The sequence below is a fragment of the Ambystoma mexicanum genome, chromosome 5q (genome assembly GCF_040938575.1).
Source record: "Ambystoma mexicanum isolate Mex_15411 chromosome 5q, UKY_AmexF1_1, whole genome shotgun sequence".
In the NCBI taxonomy this organism is placed as follows: Eukaryota; Metazoa; Chordata; class Amphibia; order Caudata; family Ambystomatidae; genus Ambystoma; species Ambystoma mexicanum.
The window spans coordinates 1,188,943,506-1,188,961,820 of record NC_090933.1 but is presented as its reverse complement, the minus strand read 5'-3'; the positions used below and the strand labels follow the sequence as shown (position 1 = coordinate 1,188,961,820).

At 47.2% G+C, this 18,315-nt stretch overlaps 1 protein-coding gene across 1 annotated transcript in view; it reads left to right on the top strand.

Annotated features, from left to right (window-relative positions):
• Nucleotides 1–17,963, top strand: part of TRAPPC9 (trafficking protein particle complex subunit 9) — a 3,490,818-nt gene extending 3,472,855 nt beyond the window's left edge. The window contains exon 23 of the mRNA XM_069621680.1: nucleotides 17,505–17,963. Coding sequence (XP_069477781.1) covers nucleotides 17,505–17,684 — 180 coding nt within the window. The 3' untranslated portion in view covers nucleotides 17,685–17,963. The remainder of the gene's footprint in view (nucleotides 1–17,504) is intronic.
• The last annotated feature ends 352 nt before the right edge of the window (nucleotides 17,964–18,315 follow it).

Here is an 18,315-nt window from a genome sequence, read left to right as displayed (position 1 = left end):
GGGCGGGTCCAGTATATATACTGAGGTTCTGGACCTAGTTACACACAGATGGCGGAGGCACAGAAAGGACACCGATATGCTTGTGCGTTTTCTTCTAAAGGTGTCGCTTCCCAAGTCGTGTTTAAAGACCTGGAAGTAGTGTGGAGACGTGCATAAGTGCCGAATGCAGTTTCTTGCACTAAACAACAATGTATAGGGTTGTGCTTCATGCCAGGCCTTGCCCTCTCTTCAGACCTTCTGCTTTCTATCCCTCTCACCACTCCTCTCTCCTGGAGTGATCACTTTCTCCTTTCCTTCCACCTCACCCTCTCTATCCCTCTGGCCAAACCAATTCCAGCACTGCCACCTACCTTCTCCGTTATCCGACCCATAAAGCGTGTGTCGGATGAGGCTTTCGCCGCCACTTTTTGACCCCTCCTCCACCCTTGGCTGACTCACACTCTGACTCAGCCCTTTCCATGCTCCACTCTGCTATATCTGATATTCTCGATGTTCTTGCCCCTGTCATGAGGATGCGCTTGAAGCCCAAAGCCAAGTGCAACTCTTGGTACGACTCAGACCTCGTCACCCTTAAACGCAAGTGCAGGGTGGCTGGGAGGAAATGGCATGCTTCCGGTACATCTGACAAACTGGTCTGCCCCTTGCTTCAAAGGCAATACCGGCTCTCTGTCCGCACCAAGAAGAGAGCCCACATGCAAGCCTGTGTCTCCGCGGCATCTAACAACTCGACCAAACTCTTTCAAATCTGCAAGGAGCTGACCAATCCTGCTGCAGTCTCTACCTCTCCTGTCCCCTCCCACACCCTCTGCACGGCCCTGGCATCTCATTTCATCTCTGAAACTCAGGACATCCTGTCCTCTCTCTCTTCCTCTCCCCCTCTTCCCTCTACTCCCTGCTTTTCCTCTGGCCATTTTCTGGCCACCTCTCCTCCCGCCTTCTCTGCCTTTCCCCTGTTCTCCACAGACGGGGTTTCTAGACAAGTCCGATCTATGAAAGTCTCGTGAAAACAGGTTCACCCCTCTTCCTCCAAAACCATCAAGGACCACATTGACACCCTGGTTCCTGCTCTGGCTGACTTCTGCAACCACTCCTTTGCCTCTTCAGTCTTCCCCTCACCCCTGAAGCACTCCCGTGTGCACAGTCTTCTTCAGAAGCCCTCTGCCGACCCTTATTGCCCTAACTATCATCCTATCTCCATCACTCCTTTCTTGGAAAAACGCCTGGAAAAGCTGGCTATCTCCCAGCTTAATATTCACTCTGAATCTGTTGGTTGTCTCCATGACTACCCGTCTGGCTTCAGAGTTGCCAGAAGCACGGAAACTGCTCTCCTGGACATCCGTGAAGACCTGCTCTCCAACCTCGATTCCAACACCCTCTGTGTCCTCATGTTACTTGATCTCTCTTCTGCCTTTGACACGGTCAACCACGCCATCCTGCTCAACTGTCTCCATGATAACCTGGGTTTCACCGATCAGGCTCTGGCTTGGCTGACCTCCTTCCTTTCCGATCGACCCTTCCAGGTAAAACTTGGTTCCTTCCTCTCCTCTATCCTTATCTCTACCTGAGGTGTTCCCCAGGGGTCTAACCGCTCTCCTTGGCTGTTAAACCAATACCTGCCACATCTTCCCCACTGCATTGCCGCTCTCTGCCCCAACTTTCAGTGCTATGTGGATGACACTCAACTAATTTACAGGCTCCCCTCTGCCACCTCCTCTCCTTGTCTCATCTCTGACTGTCTGTCTGCCATCCAGAAGTGGTGTGCTGCCAATAATCTCTGCCTTAATGCCACTAAGACCAACATTCTTCTCATCAGCACACCTATCCCCTCCTTTCCTGTCACTCTCTGCCCGCCCCTGTCTTGGCCCTCTTCCTACACCCACCTGTGAGGCTAAAAACCTCGGGGTCATCTTCGACTCCACATTTTCCTTCTCTCCTCACATCTCTGACATCTCTAAGTAAACCGTGCAAGGACAAGGCATGGTCTGCTATGCTGAGACAAATGTCACCTTCCAGAATTAGTGTCCTTCAGAACCAGGTTGAGACATCGGGTGAAAGGGACAAACTAAAAAGGTCCTCCTCAGAGCATAGATGATCTTTGCCACCCCTGTGGTGGCGAAACAGGTCTCCCATCCCCAGATGTACATCTATTGAGGGGCGTGTGCATACTCCTGCATAAATATATGAGCGGCCCAAATTCCTGGCTGCGCCATCCACTCTGGGGTAGCGGAAAGCCTCCCAGAAGACTATGCTTGACATTTTCAAGTAGACCCCAGTGGCCCTGGGAATGTCTGAAGTACCTATATGCAAGTATTTATTCTAAAGTGCAAACCTATCGGGGCAGGAATGGAGCGCTGCACGTATGGGACGCACCTAGAGAGTTAAAATAAAAGTGCAGGGGTAGCAGTGGAGCTGGGATGGATAACGGGTGAGGGCTCCATGGGGGCAGAATAAGGGTTGAGTGGATCCATCAGCTATTGGAGAGATGTTTTTCTGAAGAGTATGGTCTTCAGGTCCTTACTGAAGTGTATGATGGAGGAGTCCTCTCTTATCAGTGTCAGTAACTTGGTCCAGAGACAGGATGCTCTGGGAGTGTCCCCAAAGAAACCTTCTCACTTTCTGTGTCAATGCCAAATATTGCTTAGTCTGTTTCACAGAGTTCTCACCAGTGGCTCCATGGGAGATGCCCTGGTTTTTCCTTGGAACCTCCTGTTAAATTTTGCCTTCCCACTGTTTCCTTAGTTCTAGTCATACTAAGAAGAGTAGAGTAATACTAGATCAAAAGGATTCTCATAGGTCTGGACTGTGCCTGGAGCATAAGGTACCCAGTCCAGGTAGAGGTGATCGTGTGACACCCCAGAAGCTCCCTTGCAGGGTTGTTTGTCAGGCGGGCAGCAAGTGGCAGGCAACTCATTCTGCATGCTTGGCTCTGGAAATGTTAAGGTGCAATACTTGAGACTTTTCCGGGGATTTGATGGAGGTGGTGCTTTCTGCTAGGCACACCTTAGTTAAATCTATCTGCGCCTGTCAGTGAAAAAGGTTGTTGGTTTGGTTCTGCAGTAGGGGTCTGAAAACACTGCCCTGTCCTAAGGCCATTGTTTTAGGTTGCCTGCTCTCTGTGGCTACAGCGGGCTTAAATGTTCGGATGAGTAAATGTTATTTGGCATATCAATTTGATATTTGTTATTGATTGTGATTTGTAAACCTTTGTGCTGCACACAACACAAGCAATTGCACTTCAGGCACAAGCAAGGTGGCCTACATATGACTTGGGCAAGGGATCCACAGCAGTACACACAGGGTAACGGCATTCTATTCCGGTCCTTGAGACCCTAGCCTAGGTGTAGGTAAGTGCTGTAAAAAAATACTGGCATGTATCGCAGGCATTCTATCCCTTAGTCACCTTCCCAAGGCCTCTCTCAAGTGGAGCATCTTGGTAGCTCTATTAAAAAGCCAATGCAGATTTGCACTTGTTTTTGTTCTGCTGGAATTGCATTCCAGGGAATCGTTTTTTGGATGGTCATGATCGCCTTATGGTCAATTTGTTTATCAGGCTGGAGGTTTTGAGTTGCATTGATGAGGAGTACCTGAGGATTCTGTTGGGTGGACTTGTACTAAAAACAAAAGAGGTGATGGCTGGAAGGTTTTGAATGAATCATAACCTCCGGCATTGCTCTGGGCAACCCTCCAGACCATCGTTCTCAGCCTGCCAAGCCATTGCACAAGGGGAAAGAACATATTCAGATCAGGCTTGGTCCCACCCCAAAAGGGGCAGTCCAGCCCGAACTGCTAGGTCACCTCACTTCTGCACGAGACAACAACCATCCCCAGACATGTTTCAGCCTTGTTGGGCCTCATCAGTGAGGAGTCTACACAAAGTGGTATTTGCTGTTCTTGAAGGGACTGATTTATCATGTGACATCATTTGTTCTCCCCATATGGGATTTACATTTGATGCTAAAATTTAAAAAGGCACCTCATCGATCCTCTGCACACATCCCCCCTTCCTTCCAGTTTGGAAGGTGTCATTACTGGTTGTGGTGACACCTGGCATGCAGGTTTCAGAATGCTCAGGGTTTAACGTCTTTCCCCATAGTAGGACACTCTTTCTTCCTACGGTGGTTTCAGAAGTCCTTTTGCAGCAAAACCTGTTTTGACTGTCTTCTTTCCCCTGCCTCCTCCAGCCGAGGAAGGGGAGATATTTCAAAGAGGCAATGCGAAGAGAGAACTTATTCTTACAGGTCCAAGACTGCATAATCATGTCAGAATTGACAGCTTTTCATTGGGTATGGTGAACCTAGAAGGGGTGAGTCAATCTACAAGCAGTGATTTCAAGTTTGATCATGTTATGAATCAAAATCTCCCATGAGTTGGCTCAGACAGAAGTCCCAGTTGGATCCCAAGCTCATTTGACTCCGGACCAAGTGCCAGTGTCGGCACATCAGAGGGTTACTTCTATTGGACATTTGTCCGGCAGCTAGCAGGGCTTCTTCCATACCTTCTCGGAGCATTATTGCTTGGACACGTTGGCAAGTGTGGATGCAAAGTGTGATTGGTCTGTGTGGCATGGGAGATAGAGGTGGTATTGCTCACATTTCCTCCCACTCTCCTGATTCGTGAAGTAGCGAGTGGAAAGAATTTGGCTGTAGCACCATCATGGTGCAGGGAGTGCTTACACGCCGACAGCTTCAGGGCAAGAAAGGACCACTCCAGCTTGTGAGGAAAGTTCTTTTTAAAACTTCCTTATGCTCATGAGGTCTCCCCAAATGGATAATATCCCCAAGGGCATCATTCAACCCATGATCTCGCTAGTGCTTCCATCAACTCCAGCCCCAGTACAGCCTCAGCCTACAGTAACGGCTCTGGCCCCAATCACCGACTCGACTGTGCTGCAGCCCAGTGAGGTCCACGCTGCAATCTAACATTACGGCCGAGCCTCCACAACCAGCGGTCTTACTGGGAAAGTCACCCACTGATGATACGGATTCACAGGATTCCCTGGGACCAGGCTGACAATGACGATGACAAAGAGCAAGGCACGCCGTCCTCAGCAAGGCCTTTCATGGTAGACTTTCTGGCCTGACTGAATATCTAGGCATCCCGTAGCCTCAGAAGGAGCAACCAGAAGCAGGAGTCCTGGCAGAAGTGTTGCTCATTCAGTCCTCCACCAAGTCGGGCGTTCTGCTCCAAAAGGATGTGGAGGCGCTAGCAAAGAAGGGTCGGTCCAAACTACATTCCACACAAACCACCAACAAGCGACTGGAAGCCAAGAATAGACAAGCATAAAGTGGCTCTTTAATTCTGTCGGTGCAACCGCAGCCGCATTCGTCTGTTATCGCGGTTGCGTACATGTACGCTAAGCCTCAGGCTTCCACATCATCCAACAACACTTAGGCTCTAGTAGGCAAAGAAGTAAAGGTACTAGAGGCATATGGAAATAACATTTACTCCAATGCCACTCTACACTTGCATCAAGCCAACACAAATGCGATGCTAGCTGCCCCAAACCAGAGGCTCTGGAGAGAGATTGACAAATTCCTCCCTTACTTGCCGACTCTCAGGCAAGCTTGTTTCAAGGCAGGAATAGCTAAAGCCAAATTAGTGGTGCAGGACCTAATGGAGTCCTCAGTTGTGCATATAGATGAAGCCAATAGGGCAGTCTGTGTGGCTACTGACATGCTGTGTACAGCGGGGCTCAAAGCCACCAGATTCAATCCAAATGTGCAGGGCCGCCTCCTCGACCTCCCATTTGAAGGAGGAGACCTGTTCCACTCTTCCACCGACGAAGAGCTGGATAAGAAAAAGAATAGCTTGCAGACAGCCAAATCTCTGGCCATACTTACAAAGCAAGCACCCAAGATCTTTGGTGAAGTCTAACCACGAGCTGACAGGGGTCGTACCTTTTGGTGGATTTAGGGGTTTTCAGGGCCGCCGCTCCAGGCAACCGGATAGATCCCCCTACCAGCACCGGCGGAAACAACAGAAGGCCTCACACAAGGGCTTCTTCCAGTGCTCCTCCCAGGCCCCTGCCTCGGAGGGAAAGAAGCATTGACTGGAGCATCAGGATCCACAGTTCTGCAGTGGGGGGCAGGTTTGCTCTCTACGCCCAGTCCTGGCGGGCTGGGGTCATGTACCCTTGGATACTATCTGTGGTTTCTCAGGGCTAAAGCCCTTTTCATATCTCAAGTTCCTCCATCCTCCCCGCCCCCCTCAGATTGGGACACCATCTCTCCTTGCAGAGATTCGGTCTCTGGTTTAGAGCGAAGCCGTGGAGGAAGTCACCCCCCTCTCAGAGAAATTCAGGGGTTCTTAGAACCAGGCAGGCTTCGAGTAGTGCTAGATCGGTCATTCCAAAAACCTTTACCTACCCCTCCAAAAGTTCAAGATGGTTACGCCAACAATGAGAGTAGAGTCGCTGTGTGGGGGAGACTGGACATGCTCCCTGGTTTTGAAGGATGCATATCCAAACGTTCCAATTTGGCTACCCCATTCATCCTTAATTATTTATCAATATTTACTTTTATTGCAGCGCACAAAACCTTTGGGTATCTAGGTGCTAGTTACATTGAGGAAGGGGGAGAGGGAGAGGAGGGATTGGAAGGGGAGCAGAGGAAGATGGGGTCGAGTCTGGGTGGTTGCCGCTTGGGGTGGACAGTAGGCTTTGGGTTTATTTGCATCAGGACGAGCATTGAGTCTGAAGCAGGCGTTGTATTAGGTGAACAACCAAGTCTTTTGCGAAAGGTCCAGTAGGCAGGTTCCTTTCTGAGGACCAGTGGGAGATTCTTCCATAGTTTGGCGGCAAAGATCGGGAAGCTGTTGCCCCCCACCGAGAGGTGACTGAAATTGGGGATCTTGAGGAGGTGACAGTTTGGGGATCTGAGTGGTCAGCGGGGAAGTATTTCTCCATGCAAAGCTAAGGTCGGGCTGTGTTGGAAAGGCATCTGTGGACTATGTTTTCCTTCGGTTTCAGGTCATGGGCTTGCAATTCCAATACAAGGTCCTTCCTTTTGGCCTCAGTTCAGTCCAAGAGTGTTTACGAGACTCATGAATGTAGTAGCTGCACTGTTCAGATCAGAGGGCCACCATGTTTACCCTTACCTCGACGACTGGTTGGTCCGCGCAGACTTGCCAGAGCAAGTCGAGAATACAGCAGCCAGAGTGATGCATACTCTCTACAAACTGGGATTCTCCATCAACCTCAAGAAGTCGCAGCTCCAGCCTTCAGTCGCTGACCTTCCTGGGGCTAATCTGGGATATAAAGGAGGAGACGATCTTTCCCTCTGCGGACAAAATCTTGGCTATCAAAAGTGCTGTGGGGCACTTCCTCAGCAGGGACATGACATCTGCATTGTGATGCCAACACCTGCTAGGGATTATGGCAGCCTGCATCCTGGCAATGCCATATGCCAGACTCAGAATGAGGAGGCTGCAACTAAATGTTTCAGCCTCGTGGAGCCAAGAAGCTGGTCTTCAGGCAGCATCAACTACCATACCAAATCATCTGCACCAGGACCCATTATGGTGCAGGATGGATGCAAATCTCATGGCGGGCAGACCCTTCAGGCAGCCCCAATGCTCACACACTATAACAGCGGATTCCTACCTCAAGGGATGGGTAGCCACGCTCGGCAACTTCAGTGTAGACAGCCTATGGTCGAGAGCAGACCAAGACATGCACATTCATTTGCTCGAAATGATGGCCATCTGGCTAGCTCTGAAAGCTTCCCTCCCGGTAATCAACAACAGCTCAGTCTGCATTCAGATGGACAACTCGACATGCATGTACTACCTCAACAAACAGGGGAGCAACAGACCTCCCACACCCTGTGCAGGCTAACGATCCAGATATGGGCCCTTACAAACAACATTTGGCTCTCAGCGAACCACCTGCCTGCCGAATCCAACATGGAGGCGGACAGGCTCAGCAGACTTGCGGTCGACAACTACGAGTGGCAGTTGAACTAGACAGTCCTGAAGGAGATTTTCCCCAAGTGGGGTCATGCACAGATAGACCTTTTCGCCATGATACTCAACAGGCGGTGTCACCAGTTTGCTTCCTGGATGGGGCAAGGGCTCATTAGGTGGCTCATTAGGGGACGCCTTCAACTTCAGTGGGACGGCATGTGGGCCTATGTCTTTCAACAGGGTCAACTGGAAAGTTGCCAACTACGCCTCATTCTGCGCACTGTGGCCAGCCAGACCATGGCTCTCAGAGCTTCTGTGACTCTTTAATCACCATCCGTTCCTCTCCCAGTTGGGACGGTTCCCCTGTTGTCCCAGCAAGGGCGAGCATTAGTGCACCCCTCCCCGGAGAGGTTAGCCATAGCAGCCCGATTCCTGAGCAAATAACCTTCTAGCACCTCCATTTGTCACAGAACAACCTGGAGATCATCCAAGGGGCAAGAAGCGCTTCCACTAGGAGTCAATACTGAAGCAAATGGACCAGGTTCTGTCACTGGGCAAAGAGAAGGGCATAGGCCCCCTGGATCAAGTTCTGTCCTTCTCTGCACACCTGGCACAGTCACGGTGCAGGTTGAGACATGCAACACCTACCTGGCAGCAATAGATGCATACAAAAGTTCTGGTGATGACGTTTTCTCCTCTTCAAACCCAATGGGCAAAAGGCATCTGACAGGGCTAACCAGGCTGTACCCCCCTGTCAAGCGCTGCACCCAATCTGGGATCTCAGTGTGGTTCTGGGCTGCCTGGCCCATTCGAGCCCGTGGTATCGACATGAGATTGGTCACTTTTAAAACAGCACTCCTCATGAGACTTACGTCGGCACGCAGAGTCAGCGAAATTCAGGCCCTTGTGGCTTCAGAGCTATATAAGTTTTTTCATCGGGACAAGGTAGTGCTCCGGACACACCCCTCATTTCTCCCAATGGTGGTGTCGTCCTTTCACCTCAATGAAGAAATAGTGCTCCCGACATTCTTCTCAAACCCTAACAATGAAGCATAGAAAGTCTTACATTGTCTAGACATCAGGAAAGTGCTGAGATTCTATCTTGACAGAACTAGGAGCTTCCGTAAATTGGGGTCTCTGTTTATTACTTTCGGTGGATCAATGCCAGGGCGTCAGGCCTCAAAGACCTCTATAGCTAGGTAGATGGTCATGGCCATCCAGGAGGCCTGTGTAGGGCAGCGCATGGAGCTACCAGCAAACATGCACGCTCATGCGGTCAAAGCCAAGGCAACCGCAGTGGCATTCCAGAGACATGTGCCTTGGCAGACAATCAGCAGGGAAGCCTTCTGGGCTACCCCCTCAGCCTTCTGCAGGCATTATTGCTTGGACTCCAGTGCCAGGCCAGATGCGGCCTTCGGCCAAGCTGTTCTGAAAAACTTATTTGCTTAGGAGTTGCATCGCCTCTCCTCCCCGGGGCTTCAATCAGTGGTAATCGCCCATACAGTATGGAGGAAAGTGGATGGGACGTAGGAGTAATTATAAGTTACTCACTGTAGTGACTAACATACTCCTAGTCCATAGTCCCCTTTCCTCCATACGTCCCACCATCCCCCCCCTTAAAAATAACAGAGTAATTAAGCAATTGTAATATATCCAACGAATCGAAGGGGACTGAGGTGTGGTGCCGGTGGGCGGAGTATAGGGAGCGCATGCTCCCGGGGCCGCGCCCCCGCACACAACTGAATTTGAGGGGGAAGACATATTTTTATGGTGAAAAAGGTTCCATTCCCGTCCCTAGCGAGGGACACCCATACTATGGAGGAAAGGGGACTATGGACTGTGAGTATGTTAGTCACTACGGTGAGTAACATATAATTAGCAGCAGCAAAGAGCTCCACAGCATCATGACAGAATTCTTAAAACCTTCCTGCACCACAACCCTGACTGACTCGTCACAAATACTTTGCAACTCCCTCTCTGAGCATTTCCACAAAATGGCTGTAGACAGGACGGCGAACCTCAATGCCAAACTCTCCATCCTGCTGCCCGCCCAACCCCTGCTCTTCAGGAACCAACCCTCTGCCCCCGAGAACCCTTTGTTCTGCTCTTTTAACCCTCGAGCGAAGAGTTCTTCAAACTACTATCCGACAGCCAACCTTCTGGATCACCTTGCACCTTATCCGGCCTCTCTCCTCAACAAAAATATACCATTCAAAACTGTGCATGTCAAATCTTTGCTTAAAAAAGCCTCCCTCGACGCTCTCCTACCAATAAACTACAGATCCATCGCCAACACCCGATTCCTGGCAAAACTCATTGAACAGACTGCATACTCCATGGTTTCATAGAATCGAAAAATATCCTAAGCCCCGTGCAATGAGGTTTCCGTCCGCACCACAGAACCAAAACCCTGCTGATCTCTCCTGGGATGACCTCAAAAGTCACAGCAGCCTCAGAAGGATGCACAGCACTTGCTCTTCTTGACCTCTTAGCAGCGGTTTACACCATTAACCACATGATCTACCTTGACAGAATCCCCTCCCTAGGAATAAGAGATTCAGCGCTCACCTGGATCGCCTCATTCCTCACTAATATACAGCAAATCACCCATCTTCCCCCTTTTTGCTCCTCTGCATGCCCAGTGAAACTGGAGTACCCCAAGGCGCCTGCCTCTCCTCCCTTCTCTTGAACCTTTCCATGACCACCCTGCCGTGGATCATCCGCTCACACAACCTCACCTGCCATAACTATGCAAATGACACAATGGACTCGGACCTAACTGTCTCACCACATCAACAATTCATCCAAATTCTATCATTTCCACCTTGGCCTCATGAAACGCATCTTGCCTTACCTCACCTACCCCAACAGACTGGATGCAATTATGTCCATTGTTAAGTCCAGACTTGATTATCCCTCTACTTGGGTGCACCGGCTTACCAGCTAAAACAAACTTTAAAGAGTACAAAACTCTGCTACCAGACTGCTTCTTGCATTGGGACAAAGGGACCACATCTCACCTGCTCTCCGCACCCTACACTGACTCCCAATGGGACGCAGGGCCACCTTCAAATTCCAATGTATTACCCACAGAGCGGTGCAAAAAGCAGGCCCCAAATTCCTACAAGAAAAGATTACACCTTATTACCCAACTCGCACCCTAAGGTCTAGCACTGCCCTCCTAGTGGTCCCCACCTCTAATTCGGCCAGGATTGGAGGGTCTGCCTACTCAACCCTGGGCCCAACTTTATGGAACTCACTGCTTCCCCGCATTAGACAAAGCAAAGACTACATGCCTTCCAGAAGTCACTTAAAACCTGACTCTTTGCCTAAAAACACATAAGGGAATGCCCTGACTACTCAATTTACCACCACGACCAAGAAACTACATGGTAACCCTTGCCGCAATACGGGCCCTTTTATAGACTTTCAGGCCAGATGATATCTACCCGCATAATCTGGAGAACCTTGCCCCAGACTTGAAACCCGAATCATAGTAGCACCTCTGTACATGACGGAATTGAGTCATTGCCTTCTTCCGCCACAAATACTGTACACTCTGAGGCCTAGAGATATTTATCTCCAATTATGCTAAACTCGTAACCCAAGCACTAATAGCACTTATGAGCTTGATCAATGCCATGCAATTATCCACCACGCTATCAGTCCAAGAAATGCACATGCTGGCTAATCCTACTCTTCTGGAAATCCATTAGCAGAACTAGATACCGGGGGCCGTCTGGCACCTATTTTGCACTTAGCACCTATCTGGGAATGTATTTAGCAGAACTACCTACTGGGAATCTAGCAGAACCTCCAACCCAAGCATTAATAGCACTTATGAACCTGATCCTTGCCCTACAAATATGCAGTACGCTATCAGTCCAGAAAATGCCTTCGCTTGCTAATCCTACACATCGGAAAATAAATGAGCGGAACTATATACTGAGGACTGTCTAGCACTTACTCTTTGCTAATCCCAATTATCGGGGAATGTATTTAGCCGAACCATGCAGTAACGACATGAGTTGGAACAGATCTGCCTGTTACCACCCGTCACTCTTCGCCAAAGCAATTTGACCCAACAAGACGGAGGGATGACCTTAGCCAACAGCCGAAACACAAAGGGAGATACCACCCCTCGAAAGGCACTCGAAGATCAACAGGGAACAGGCCCCCCCTGGAAAGCACACAGACACTTAAAAACACAGCTATGCTAGCTCTTTCCTCTGCACCAACAAACAATAAATACAGCTATACCCCTCTATAAATTCAGCCTAGCTGCACACATATTTATACACCTCCATGATCACCTCAATAGTCTTTAGAACGCAGCTATACCCCTCGAAATCAGCTTAGCTGCACCCATAATCTCATTCACAAACTCCAGCACTGCCAGAATGCAGATACTCCAGTCCATTGGCCTTGCTGAAAACATTCTTCTGATCTCACACAACCACTGCACCACACCTAGCACTAGTATGCAGCTACACCCCACTTATTCCACTTTGGCTGCACACATACCAGGGGCACCCAAGCACGTTTTACTAAATTACTCTCTCCACTGACCTGGACTGTGGTCCCCGGGGGCGTTCAATCCACAGCACTTTGGAATTATACCAGTGTTAAAAGGCACTGTACAAATGTCCATTAGCACAACATAACATAAAGAGAAAAAGTTAACCATTGCGTCCCTTTAACAACTTTTTTCATTGAATTTCATAGGTTTTTATTATTGCAACTTAACCATAACATCCCTTTGACAAAGTTTTTTCAGTGAATTTCATGGGTTTTTACCAGTGCATGTTATTTCCCAAAACTTACTAATATCATACTTACCCCAATATAGCAAAAATGTTGTCCAATTTACAAAGTTTCACCTTAAAACTCTGCCATTTCCCACCTTCTAGCATAGTTTTTTACACTTTTTGCCACTTTTCCCACTGTTTTTCCACCAAGCCCCTGCTGCTGCTGCAAATTTGGTGAAAATCCGTCCAGCGGTTTAGGCTGTAGGCGTGAGCAAAATTGTTTTGCCATTGCGTCTATGGAGGAAAACAAATGTTGGACCCCCTATAACTTTGCCCCCCCTTGACGAAACCTCAGCAAACTTACCAGAAAAAGTTAGAGCGAACCATATACTTTTATTGCAATGTTTGGTGAGGATTCGTCCAGGGGGAGTGAAGTTATAAGCCGCCCAAAAAGTGCTCTTCCTACAAGTTGAGTAACTTAACCATAACTACACGGCCGCTACCACAGGCCGTGTAATGCTGCATGGCCTGCTGTTGCAGCAGTATTGTTATGATTAAGTTGTTCAACTCCTAGAAAGAGCACTTTTTGGGAGGCTTACACTTTAGCGCCATTCGTTAAATCCTCGCCAAACTTTGCAAAACAAGTATATGACCACCTTGGAATGATCTTGCGAAGTCTGATGCGGTTTCGTCCAATGGGGCCAAAGTTATAGGAGGGACCCAACATTTTGGAAATCCTCCTGTACACAATGGAAAAAAAATTAGTGCTTGCACCTACAGCCCAAAACACTGTACGTATTTTCACCAAACTGGCACCAGGAGCAACAGCTTGGTCCCGAAAGCGTGCTTTTGCAAATTTGGTGTAAATCTGTCCATTTTTTTTAAAAAAAAATTGGCAAAAAGTAGGTAAAAAAATGTATGATATCTGGGTCTGGTCCACAGACTAATTTCCTGATTCGGAGTCCGCGGATGCCTCTGGACCAATCGGAGGGTGGCTTGGTGTCCACTGACATCAAAGACGCACACTGATTGGATGTTCACAAACATGAAGTGCGTCATAAATGTTTAAACGATCGCCAACTTGGATCCGCAGACCACCACTGTAGTCTGCTGACAACGCAGTGAGAAAAAAGTCTGGAGAATGCATTTGGGGTTATTTTGTGGCCAAAAGAGGGCCTGGAAAGGGTATGGGAGTGGAAAAAAGTTGATATGGAGCTGTTTTCATAGGTGAAAAAAAGCAGTGCAGCAGCCGCTGCGTCCGCAATCATTTCTGTTGTCTGCAGATATGATATGATATATTTTATTTATATAGCACCTATTCACAAAGTGTTTCAAAGCACTTCAAGGTGGGGAAGGGAGCAAGGGTAAATACAATAACAATCTTAAAGGCCTTGAGACATTAAGAATGGGCAACTAACCTTCAACTAAACTTCATAATAAGCCAACATAATTCTTGACTACCCATCACTTGCACTAAACACCCCAGAACCATTTAACTTCTTCTGCGGGCTCCTGATATCCTATAGTCTTCAACATTCCCAAGAGCATGAACAAAACAACCTATAAACTTAAACCCTTTGAAGTCTGCTGAAAAGCTACGGATGAGAGTGGGGGGGAGGGGTTCCTGTGGAGTCTTGTTATTTGAAGGTTTATTGTACGTACTTGTTATATGGTTTAATTCATTGTGGTGGTTGTGGCCATTGGCCAGGGTTTTAGGGGCACAACCATAGGCCATTCCCCCTTGAATCTGGCCACTGGCCACACACATTATAATAGTAGGTGTATAGTAATTATAGGTACTGTAGGGGGAGTATACAGTGTTTGTAATATGGTGGAATAATATAATTGAAGTGCATACATTATTTATAATTGTAGTACAATTGAGGTTGTTATTTATTGAGGTAGGAGGAATTGTTGGGGAAATGTTTATAAAGTTGTGTTATGGGTGGTGTAGTAACGTTTGTTAATTATGTTGGTGGAACAATTGGACTATAACTAGTGCTGTTTGGGACATTATAAGGAACAGGGCAAAAGTGGGTGTGTAAAAAAACATGCATATTTAGGTTATTTTTGTGCTGGTGATTTTAATAAGAGGAAGGGCTGTTTGTGGTGCAATGCATTTGTAATGTGTTGCAGTGCTTTTAAAGACTAGGGAAACTGTGGCATAGTGGTAATGCATCTTGGATTTGAAGAATTTTAAGTTTCCTGGTATGGAGTCCGAGGAATAAAGTGGGGGGGAATTGCTCCTGTTTTGCCAGAGTATGTTACTTTGAAGCATCCAGACATAATTGTAGTTCAGTGTGGAGGCAACCGTTTGGGCTATGTCACCGTAATTTTCTTAAAGTTTGTCATGAAGGATACATTTGCAAAGTTAATAGATCTGTTTTCATGTGTGAAGATTGTTTTTTCTCGGGTAGCTTAAAGACAAATTTGGAAACGTTCTAATTTATTTTGTCCACAGATCGAGAAAGCAAGGTGTAATGTAAAGCTGTATGTGCTTTTTTGCAGGATGTTGGAATGACGTTTTTTCACAATGAGTTTGATATCGTTAATATTTTTACAGGGGATGAAGTGCATTTGACTGATGTTGGAAATCAAATTTTTCTTTTGAATATGCAAAAAGCATTGAAACAGTTTTTGTGAACATGTGAAATATGTAGTGAAGTATTGTTTAGTAGTTGTAGTAAATAAAAAGGAATAACAGAAAAAAATTTGCAGTTTTTGTGAAAGTTCTAAAAAATGTATTAACTTCAGTAGAACATTTGTTAGTTCAGTATATGAAACTCCAACACATTTTAAAAAAACCTTCCTTTAAGAGCCACCATTTTTGAACAAAAAAATAAATACATTGATTTTAATTACCCCACCCCGAGCCTGGAATTTTCCTGGTGTCCGCGGACTATGCAGGCTGCAAAAGGGCCTCTGATTCTTTTTTTTAGTTCTGTTTTTTAACTGTGAAAGGTGGCTCCAGAAGGAACCTTTTTTTTTGCATTTCTGGCTTTTATATTTTTGGGGATTTTTTTATGGGAGTGTCGAGGAGGTAAGGTGGGTGTGGGAATGGAGAGAAGGGGCATCAACCACAGACATGGAGGGACAGATGGACAAGGGAAGATGTTGGGCGTGCCCTAATTCTAAGGTAGGGGATAGTGTTTCTCATGCTCCTTGCCCGAAGCAGTACGGACAGAAGACCCTCGAAAGGTAAGGATCGACAGCGTCCTGTATGGCCTGCGAGGAAGCCGGTGGGATCCTCTGCCCCACAGGAGTACCCTGTGTGGTGACAGGAGTGGTTGAGGAAGATGAGGTAGAGGAGGCTAGACATTTATGATGTCATCTTTGATATCCTGGGTGTTAGTCTTAGCAGTGCACGGTGGAGGCGCGAGTTATGGTTGCTTAGCTTACCATAACTGGCAAATTTTTAATTTAATAAAGTGTTTTGATGTGCATATATATCTATATATTTCCTGAGGCATGCTCTGCCATTCCTCAGTATCTGTGAGCCGGAGAATGGGGTGGAACTGAGGTAGTGGGTTTTGCATAGATCCATATGTACATACTGATGACAACTGGCTCTCAGAATGTTTGTGGTTCATTGAATTCAAAGCATGAAAGGAATATTTATGGCTAAATTATAGTATTTATTCTGCTTAAAAGGTTGCTTGTGAACAGTAGGTAGATATTGAAAAGTAATACAAGATTTCATGTGGTCTTTTATCGAATACGCTCTGGCCAAGGGTTGGCATGGCTCATGCGTGATGGCACTTCTATGCCATGGGCTCCCTTGCAAATATAGTGACTGTCCAGCATACCATTCACCTGTCTCTGCTTGGCATACGGAAGGTTCTGCTAGTGCTTTCTCACACTTGGTGGAGGGAGTGCATGATAGGAATGATAGCACTCTCAGGGAAGACACCGACAACGACTAATCAGCTCTCCCTCAAAGTATCTGAAATGGACCAGCACCTATACTGATACCCGGCTCCTTGCAGGAGGCCACACCTGTTTCTTTTCACCAGGTGATGGAGTGAGTACCATGGTCCTGGACAAGTCCAGCGAGGGCAATGCTTACGAAAACCTTTCGCAGAGTGGTGGCGATAATTTTAGGACTTTTAATTAAGTGACAGACGAGACAGCTGAGAAATATAAGACATGGAGCGACTACTGTGAAAAGTCACAGTATGATTTCTTAGAGTGTGTGGTTGTAAATGTTGTGTACGTGTGTGTGTGGGGGGGGTGGTAAGAAACAGCTTAGAAGATACTGCAATATTTATTTTGGTGCCATGGAGGCTTCCTCTGTTGTCATGAAGATGTTAATAGATTGTAGAGCTGTCAATGTATATTTGGAAATGGATGTGTTTATCCCTAACCATATCTGCCAGTTGCTGTAATTAGACATGTCATTATTAAGACGTATCACGAAGACTGCTTCCACAAATAACATTCTACCAAGGCCAGAATGCGTTGAAAATATTAATACACAGCACAGTGATACCTGACAATTGTGGTCATGCAGGAAATAAGGTAGAGCAAAGACTAGTAACCCTCCCATCCAGTGTCTTGGTCAGCTATGATTAAGCAAGCACACAAGGGCTGAGTGTTGCAATTGTTCACCTGCTAGCGTGTATTAAAAACTTCCTGGGTATTGTAAGGCTATTTTGCAGTTTTTTAAAGTTTATTTAAACACTATATGAAAAACAAGAGCTATTGGTGTAACAAATGAAATGCAAGGAGGTGTTAGTAAGTAGGTTTTCGTTTTGCTACGGATGGCAGGATTGTCAGGATTGACTTCATGCTACGCGCATAAATGTGTTTGAGTCGCGGCCTGTCTACAACTGACTGCTTTCATCTCCCTTTCAGGTGCAGCCAACAGAGAAGTCCATCTGCTTTGGAGCCCTCCTCTTCCTCTACACCGGAGAATTTTTCCTGAACATCAAGTTTCACGATGACAACTCCAACAGGGAGCTGCCTTTGTCCTGGTTCTGCCTGCCAAGTGTTCACATCCGTGCCATGGAATCTGTCCTCGGCCCACAGTTTTGAAGTTATGATCTTTTGAAATTCCTGGGATCCTCAAGACCTGTCACAAATTTCAGCCACCCTTATTAATTAAGCGTTGGGCCCAAGCCCGCCAGCGTAGACCAGTCCAGGAGACTGCTTCTAGTGATGCATCACATGTCTTAGGGCGTTCTGAAAGTCACAGTCCCCCTGATTAAAAGGTCTGTGGGTAATAATGCTCTATGTGGACATGATTGGGAGATATGTTTGCGGTAGCATGTTCAGGAAAAGCTAAATAATAAAATGTCTTCCCTCCTGAAAAAATGTGTGTAACAGCGTCATCAATCCCTGTCCCATAACATCCCACTGCATGTCCCCAATTGCACGCCCCCTCAACCCGTGACGCTAAACATGTAAGTCGAGTAGTGGAAGATTCAGCGCACTTGCGTCACGGAAGGCACTGCACATGTCATCGACATGGTGAAATATCATTGGCCAACCACCAAACCAAAATCTTCCAGTGTTGCAAATCATGAAATGAGGAGCCCTAGTGACCGTCTTTGCAGGACATAGCGAACGCAACGCGTCATTGCTTATTTGGCCATCAGGTTACTACACAAAAGTCACTGTTCGGATCAACTGAGCACTTTATAATGGACTTGGATCATGATATGTG